Here is a 9,209-nt window from a genome sequence, read left to right as displayed (position 1 = left end):
TGTTTCTAGTTAGTGCTGAATGTCTTTAACCTTCAAGTACATCCTATAGTTTTATTTTTAAACTATCATCAATTTTACTTCATATTTAGCTTCTCTTATGTTACAATCTGGTTAAAAACCCATCAGGAACATCACCAGCAGCTCGTGGTTCAGTCCTGAACAGCCTCTGAGGTCTGTCAGGTTTTTATCTCGAGCAGAGAATATCTAAAAGAAAGCTGCAGCTCTCAGCCTGCCTGCCGCTAACCGGGAGTCCTCGTCGCACCCCCCCCGGTTGCTGACGCTGACATGCACGTCGCTGTGTCTGAATCCGGGGGCGACATCGATTATTCATGCAGTGAGTGGAGCCAGCCCCCCTCGTGCTGACATGTGCCACGCTCACTGAAGCCGATTAATTGGCAGGAGAATGGGAGAAGAAGAGAGGGAGGGTGTCACAGAGAAAGAGCAACTGAAGAGGGAGGGGTGACGTGAGAAAGAAAAGAGGGAGTGTTATTGTGCTTTGGAGGTGGAGGGAGGTGGTGGAGCCTGAGTAACAGGATTGAGTTTGGATCTGTTGCTGTCGCACCGCACAGACCGAACAAGCCTGTCCGGATCTGAAGGAGCCATCCATAATTTATTATTTCACCTCCTCCAATTGGGAATCTCCTCCAGGACGATGACCACACATTACCCCCGGCAGGAGTTCACATCCAAGGCCATGAACGGAGCTGAGAAGAAGCTTCCACGGGTCAACATCAACCTGCAGGAGTCCATCGCCCACCTGCATCCGCTCCAGAGGCAGCACGCCATCGAGCTCCACCGACAGCAGCAGCAGCAGCAGCAGCAGCAGCAGCCAAAGTGTCCGCAGGTGCAGGCGTCTCTGTCGACGTTCACCACCTGCACCGTGCCGGCGTCCTGCCGAGCTCGCAGTCGTTTCCTCAACCTGCGAGACAGCGTCAAGAAAAGCCCGACCAAGAGTACCGCTAAAGTGGTCGGCAGCAGCCTCGCAGCAAGCAGACCGGAAATACCCTGGGTACCGTTCTCTTTCAGTAAGGTACTTCAACATTGTTCTGTTTGAAGTTGGAAGAACAAAAGCTCTACCGCTTTTTAGAGGTTAATTGAAGAGTCGCTGACCGAGCCGGTTTGAAAAAGTACTCATGTTTGTGGCTCCAAGTACTCGTAGCACTGAGTTGTACTAAAGAGTACCAAAGGTTGGCATTGAATGTCGGGTCAGATTTGTAATGTTGTGCTTTATCTTTGATCAGAGTAGTTTCAGACTTTAGTCAAAATGTTGCCAGGTTTAGACTTTTTGTGTGGCTGCTTGTGTCCAGACAACATTTAACACTTTAGCTTCTTTTGTTAATAAAAGGAATGCGTAAAAAAACTTGTATTTGTTAAAGTCAGGGTTTGAGAAAGAACCCAAACACCAACTCTTGGTCACTTAATGCTCTGAATGTTCTTTATTTACAACAATTGATCGACAGTGTGTTGGATCTTGGTTTTTGATCCGCTCAGTAAGACTTTTAAGTGTGAAAGAACTTTGTTACTGTTCAGAACCAGACTGATCAAAGTGCTGCTTTGCTGAAACTCAGGAATTGTATCGACACTAGTATTAAAACCTTGGTTGTTGTCTTGCTTTTGTGACCCTTGACCCTTGAACTTGTCGTGTTGTTGGTGACCGAGCAGCTGAGGGTCGTTCTGCTGCAGAACTCAAGTAGTAAAATTATAAATGACTGAAATGAGAAAGTGTTTTCCGAGCTAGCTGCACATGTACAGTTTTGTGGTGGGAGTGTGTGAGAGCTGTCGGAGTCAGATTGAGCTACTACACTGTGTGAGTTCATGGAGAATCAGTACAGACTGTCCATGTGCTGCCATGACATCTGTTGTGTCCCTGCAGCTGAAACCTAGAACCTCATCTTTCTGTTTCAGCATTTAAACTCGTCTTCGTCCATCAAACAACTTCTCTTTCGATTGTGTTTCGATCTTTAACTGTTTCACACTCGTTTTATAGCCGTTTTTATCTCAGTCGACTTACACGAACTACAGTAGAGTGCACGATGTACACACTAATTAACATTCGATTGATTTGGTTAAGTCTGCAATCAACGATTATTTCCATGTTAGATTAATGTGTTGATTCGAGCCAGACCGGTAAATCAGCTGATGTTAGCCTTTCACATTTAAATTCTTATTGGCACAAATGTCAGCGCATAAATTGAAATACAAATATATTCTTGTGGTAATATTGTTAAAGAACTAATTAATTAAATCCCTGTCAGTAATGTTTGTTATGTTGAAAATGTATCAGCTGATATATTGTCATCCAATATTGATATCATTATAAGCATAAAATGTTTATTTTTGTATCAGTCTGTAATATTTCAGAAAAAGGAGAAAAATGTCCATCACAACCAACCAAAGATTCACTTTACCCTCACTTTAGAGAGTTTTTTTCCTCAATAATTGACTTGGATCAGTTATCAAAACTGTTGCTGATTGACTAATTGATTAATTGACTAATAGTTTCAGAAAGAGTTCTACAGCGTTGAGGGTCTTTTCCACCACAAGCTCGCTGCGATCCAGTCCGTACAGGAGCGCTCACTCTTGTTAAATTAAAACATAAACTCCGTCCTGCGTGTGTTGCTGCATTCGTCACACCGGTTTGTGTTCTTTGGGAGCAATTAAGCCCCATTGTCAGCGGCTTTCCGAGCGGCGCTCCAGAAGTAGGGCTGGCGGATCAATGCGGTCGATGTGCGGGGGCTAATTTTAGCGGCTGTTGGTTTTCCATGGGCTCCAAGTTCTGCTGCTGCAGCACAACAATTAAGCCTCTTCGAAACAGAGCGACACTTCCTGCCAGCGGCTTCACGAGGTCCTGCTCTTGCATAATAGAGGTCACAGTGTTGAAGGCCGCCTCACACTCACTTCTCTTTATTACACTTTTACATGTAAGCCAGGGGTTTAAAAGGTAGATTGGTGTGTAAAGGTACAGTCTGATAGATACAGAGCTCGGTTACATCATGCACGAGTGTTTAAAAGATAAACTGGTACCAAAGTAAGAATTAGGAAATGGTGTTTGCTTACCGTCACAGGTTGATTGATTTTGATACCTGACGGCTGCCTGAACAAAAGTAATCATAAAAGAGTAAAAGAAACGTAAATGTCGGTCACAACCCACACTGTTAATATAATAATACTAATACATTGACATTAGATTGATTTTAATTAATCTCTGCTGCTAATACCTGCCTGGTACCACGGCAGTAAATGATTCATTTTAGGGTTCACGTGAACATACAATCTCAGATTATTCTGAAAGCTCCGATATACCCAACATAATAAAACCAAACTAACTAAAGATGTGGCTCATTGGCAGTAAATGAACACCAGTGCTCTGACTCTGAGCTGTTCACTGATGTGAACACTCACAGGTCGGAAACATTGGGATCTTTCCCATCACTACCTTTGATTAGTTCTGCTCATTTGGGTTCACAGTGTGCTGAATTTTACATCCTAGAGGGGCGCTAACGGGACTACTTTGTGTTTCAGTGAGGTTTCACAGATGTTGGGTGGTAGTGACATAAATAAGCCAACAGAGTTAAATGTATAATCATTAAACATTAAACATCATTAAACAGTGTATAAACTGTAGAGCTGTGTTCTATATGGAGCTGATTAAATATAATATTCAGAGTTATTATTGAGACTCGTAGAATTTCACTGGTATCGACTGATTCCTTTATACTGGTTCTTCTAAGTTTTGACACTAAGATTTAAATTTTTACTACAAATGTACTTCAGTTCCAAATGTCTGCTTGATTACTAATAATCAATATCCGTATTGGCCCTGAAGAAAAGTGATGTAAAGCAGTGGAAAAATATTAAGTCTGATTGTTAAAATGATAAAAACACAGAATACAGACAGAGAATNNNNAGAATGGATCAATATATCAGGAAAACTCATCCCTGATCAATATTCACAGGAAATAATCAAACTTCCTGCAGTGATTGAGTTGACTCTCTACTGTTATTGTTTATAATATAAAATATCCTTAAAATATGTCACCGTCAGGAGTGCCTTAAAGGAAAAGGTTGCTGTAACCCACGAGGCAACAGTATCCGGCCGTGTAATGACATAATGTAAAACCAGATGATAGAATAGTGCAAACAGCAGATCTGCCACTGTAACATATTGCTGGGGCAGTTGTGAAAGTGTGACCTTTGACCTTCGTGCTGATGTCACTGCTGGCTGTCAGGGGTTAATACTCTCTGCTGCTCTTCAATAATCACAAAAAGGACATCCACCCCCCCGCTGAGACTGTACCGAGGGAGCGGGGATTTAACACGCACACACACAGGTCAGATAGTGCGGCTTTAATCTCCTCCGAGCAGCAGATGGGAGCAGAGTTTGTCACATCAGGATTGTCCAAAAAGCAGAAGTGTCAGGTAACCTGTCCATCACAGAGCGCCGTCCTGCGATTGGCCGAGCTCTCCGACCACCCTGTGTGTCAAACTCCGCCCCGCTGGCTCCTCGACATGATAAAAACAAACCTGTCAGTCACCATGGACACTCATACATCCTCCTCCTCCATCCTCCATCCTCCTGCTGTTCATCTGTGCTGCACTGTGTTTGTCTAACCTTTGACCCCTCACCATGCTATTGTTCAGCAGGCCGAGGCCACCCCGCCCTCCTCTCCCATAATCCCTGTGATCCCGGTCTCGCCAATCGCAGCCGAGACCACCATCATCCCTCCGACGTCACAGGTTTCTTTTTATTTTGTTGTTGTTGTTTATTTTCCTCCACCTGTCCTCCTCTGCTCCGTCCGCCTGTTGGTTTCTCTCTCCATGTGTTTGTCTGCTCACCGTCCGGCTCCGTGTCTGCTGCCGTCCAGCTGTGGCTCCGATGAAGTGAGCAGATTAGAGATAGGAACAGTGGGAGAAATGCCACACTTCCCCCCACATGACTTTTAAGAGCCCATCTGGCTCCTCCCGGGCAGAAAGTGAGCGAGCGATCGAGGCAGAAACAGAATGAGTGAGTGAGTGAGCGAGGGCACAGATTGAGTTCAAAGCTAGAAGGAGCAGAAGGAGCAGAACCGCCGTCCTTCAGGACTTTGATTTGATTGATTTAGGCTTCATGCTTCAGCATTGTATCTTCTGCAGTGTGAAATGCCACCATGTACGTACCGCAGCGCTCTGTCCGCACTAATCTCTGCTTCCTGTTTTATCCTCAGTTGGTCTGTGATGTGTTTTATTTGCTGCACGGCGGACAGCTTGGGTCCAGTGTGTGCTGTGTTTGCAGGGGTGGAGCTCTGTGGGAGGGTGCTCAGGTTTTGTGGCTGGATGTTGATGGGGGGTGTATTTGTTTTTTGGTTTCCTCTGACACTGTCTTCTCTCCTCAGGCCAACCCTCCCCCTGTGGTGGTCAACACAGACAGCCTGGACACGCCTCCATATGTGAGTTCATCACCTGCGCTTTGGTCGTTCATTTAGTTTCCTTTTCATGTTTTAGGGGCAGAGTTTGTTGTGTTACTGCTCTAAAGCCTCGTTCACACTACACTTCCTGTCTGTGACCAGCAGTAATCCCAGAGTCTGTCAGACAACATCAGGAGTCATTAATAACAAACATCATGTTCAATTAGGAACGTAGTTTAATAGTAGTATCGTCTTTAACATTGTGTCTCCGCTACAGAAACTCTAGGTAACTGCTAAAGTCTGATAAGGTTGTCTGACAGTATTAGTTTGATTAATGCTTTAATAATGTGAGTATTGATAACTGATGCCTGCTGATCAGGATCATTAGCAGCTAATTGGACTCAGTTGCCCTTTATGTGCCTGTTTTCAAACTACGTTCCTAATTAAATCTGATGTGCTTGTTATTAATTAAAGTGCATAAAGTTGTATTTGTCTTTTAACAGTGTTTTTAGGAAGGATCAGTATTGATTACGCTGTAAAATCAACCCGTCATGGAACTAATACTGATTCTCCTTCATATCATTTGTACTCTTTTTGCCAATATGGACGTAAAATAGCTCTAAAATTAAATAACTGTTGAATTGATTTCTCACCCGCTGTGAGACCGTCAGTCTTCAGTTTTATTGGCTGCTTTTATCAGAATGTGGATAAAGTTCGATCAGAGACAGCCGACAGGGACAGACGGAGATGTACATATATCTGTGCGTAGATGAAGTGAAGGACACGTCCTCGTCTCTGACTGTCCTTGCGGGACTCGTTCCTGGCGTCAGACCGGCCTAAATGAGACTGAACAGCTGGCTGGCCTCTGATTGGCTCTGTGATGCTCGAGATGTTGGCGGCTGTCGGCGAGATCCCGCTTTATCTCTGCCAGCTTAATTTGCAGAAGAGCGAGATGTTAAGAAAATAAGAAAAGGAGGTTTGAAAAAGCAGCTTATTACTCTGGCTGGCTCAGCTTTCACCTCGTCCAACTCAGGAGTCAGATCAGTTCAGTGAAAGAGCTTCTGTTCTGTTTCCATTTCTCTACCTCACTTCTGCAGGGTGAACAGGGGCTTTGAAAAATAAACATTTAACATGATCAGTTGCAGTTTAATGATGATGTTAAAACCTAATTGAGGTTTCAGATACAAAATGCTGCTGTGGAATATGATGGTCATTACAATAATCATTGTTTTGGGGAAACAGCAGCTACAGGCTGACGGACGTTTAATAACTGTAAAATAACACATACAGAAACTCCCAGTCCGGGTACACACAGCTAATAGGAGCTAGTACAGTTACAAACAATGAATCTGCAGATTTCTGAATAACCGTTAACTGTTGTGTGTGTGTGTGTGTGTGTGTGTGTGCAGGTGAACGGGACGGAGGCTGATTACGAGTACGAGGAGATCACACTGGAGAGGGTGAGGCGGCAGTCCTTTTTATTGTTGTTCTCTCTCACATAAACGAGTCCATAACTCAGAGGAGTCCTGGCAGCAGACGCCGACAGCCTGACTTTGACTCACTGCTTTTATTGTACTTTTAAACTCCGGAGGACCAACTGGAGCCTCCACAGACCTACAGGACTTCATCTTAACTTCTCACTCAGAAATCTGTGGAATAAATGAATCTGTTCAATGTATAAATGTGTGCAGCTGGTTTAAAATCTGTATTATTATCTTCTGTTACATCTTCCCCTTATGTTCAGTGCAGTCCTTATTTTAACAGGCTAACAGGTAAAAGATTTTCTGTAAAATAAATGAATGAATGAAGAACTGTGATTATCCTGATGCCCCAAATACTCGAATACTAGAGCTCCAAATGTGGATCAATCCACCGGTGAAAATAGTCCCTAACGGAGGCTCTATTTTCCTTCTGTTTGGTTAAAAACTACTGAACTTTTTTTTAAACCTGAAACTACGTATTTGTGTTCTCAGTAGGAACCAGTGAGCCGCAGACAGGAAGTCAGTTGTCCTTTTGAGTCTGAACGTGAAGATTTTTCTGTTTCTCTATTTTATTGCTCAGGTATGTTGACGCGTTTTGTTTTCATTTATTGTGGTTGTCATGGTGATTGCCGTGGTATCCAGGGTAACTCGGGACTGGGCTTCAGCATCGCGGGCGGCACAGACAACCCCCACATCGGCGAAGACCCGAGCATCTTCATCACCAAAGTCATACCTGGAGGAGCCGCCGCTCAGGACGGACGGCTAAGGTCAGTATGAAGTTCATCTGGAGTCAGTGAAACTTCATCATAGTTACAGGATTAGTTTCTACACCTCATATCACTGTTGAGGTGCATTAAAATGTATCAGAAAAGAACTGAATTTATGTACCAGCGTTTAAAAACTACTGCACCAGTGTGGTCGCTACCAGACTCCATTAATAAAACCAGTAATTTTACCTCACATATAATTAAAGTGAACAGAAACAGAATCAAACTCATTAAAGCGTCTCTGTTAGTGTTTCCAACAATCACCAACTCTGGTTTGGTGGAAATAAATCCTTAATTCCACCGACGAAACATGATAAAAACAGCAGTTTTCAGTCGGAGCAGACTGGCTATGGAAACAAACCACAGAGAGGCTGCGATACAACACAGGGCAGAGGGAGAGAGACACCATGTGACTTGTGTTCTTTATACAGAGAATTAGCTGCTTTTAAGAGCTGGTGTGCGTTACCCAGAATCCCCTGCAGCGTCCTGCTGTCTTTCACTACCTCATTAATAATGCAGCCAGAGTCTGACACACCTGATCCAGGTGAGGATGACAGACTGCAGGATGAAGAGCGGCGGGTCCTGCCTCAGTCTCAGGTTGCCTCTAATGTGAACCCTGTTTGTTGGTCTGTCAGTCATCAGGGAGGCTCATGTGTCCGACTGAAAGCTCAGGTCAGGTAGAGACAAACTGAAACTCATTGATTAAAGAGTCATTGATCACTTATTGCTTTGTTCTGTTCAGTCTAAACAAATATGTTTACAGTGTTCATACTCGTACTGTGAATATAGACACATCACATATAGACTCAATCCAGCATAAAACATAAAATCTAAAATAAAACAACAAACATTTGTTTAACTCGTGTTTAATCTGTGTTTCAGGGTCAACGATGTCATCCTGAGAGTTAACGAGGTGGACGTTCGGGATGTGACCCACAGCCGAGCTGTGGAGGCTCTGAAGGAGGCCGGCTCGCTGGTGCGACTCTACGTCCGCAGGAGGAAACCCGTCTCGGAGAAAGTGATGGAGATCAAACTGGTGAAAGGCCCCAAAGGTACCAGAAAGGGTTAAATATCCAGTCGGCAGGTACAGGAGTCGTCTCTGTGCGTCTCTGCTGGCTGAGGAGCTTTGGTGAAATCCCTCAGGGCCTCACGATTATTCAGACTCAAGAACAAAGCCTTGGTTTCCACGGAAACATCCTAAAATATGCTTTTGTGCATTTATGTGTCCTGATTTGTGCCGGTGTTAAATTGGCAGCAGCCTGCTGTTGCTGTGATATCTTATAAATGTTGGTGCTCACTAACGTCCCCCCTCTGGTTCTGGTCTGTGGTGTGCTTCAGGTCTTGGCTTCAGTATAGCAGGCGGCGTGGGGAACCAGCACATCCCGGGCGACAACAGCATCTATGTCACCAAGATCATCGAAGGAGGAGCTGCACATAAAGACGGGAGGCTGCAGATCGGAGACAAACTGCTGGCTGTAAGACTCGTCACTCCTTATTTAATCGTTTCAAAGGTTCTGAAGTATTTTCTGTCTCTGTGTGAATCACATTGATCTGCAGACAGTGAACAGGTTGTAGTA

The 9,209-nt window shown here is 44.2% G+C and overlaps 1 protein-coding gene across 1 annotated transcript in view; it reads left to right on the top strand.

Moving 5' to 3' along the window:
• Positions 1-652: 652 nt before the first annotated feature.
• Positions 653-9,209, top strand: part of LOC118334397 (discs large homolog 1-like protein) — a 13,232-nt gene continuing 4,675 nt past the window's right edge. Inside the window, exons 1-7 of the mRNA XM_035670300.1 lie at positions 653-1,009; positions 4,633-4,737; positions 5,373-5,426; positions 6,794-6,844; positions 7,508-7,632; positions 8,515-8,684; positions 8,971-9,107. Coding sequence (XP_035526193.1) covers positions 653-1,009; positions 4,633-4,737; positions 5,373-5,426; positions 6,794-6,844; positions 7,508-7,632; positions 8,515-8,684; positions 8,971-9,107 — 999 coding nt within the window. The remainder of the gene's footprint in view (positions 1,010-4,632; positions 4,738-5,372; positions 5,427-6,793; positions 6,845-7,507; positions 7,633-8,514; positions 8,685-8,970; positions 9,108-9,209) is intronic.

Source organism: Morone saxatilis, unplaced genomic scaffold, assembly GCF_004916995.1.
Source record: "Morone saxatilis isolate NCDOM2014 unplaced genomic scaffold, NCSU_SB_2.0 Contig23, whole genome shotgun sequence".
Lineage (NCBI taxonomy): Eukaryota > Metazoa > Chordata > Actinopteri > Moronidae > Morone > Morone saxatilis.
This window is presented reverse-complemented; position numbering and strand designations above follow the sequence as displayed.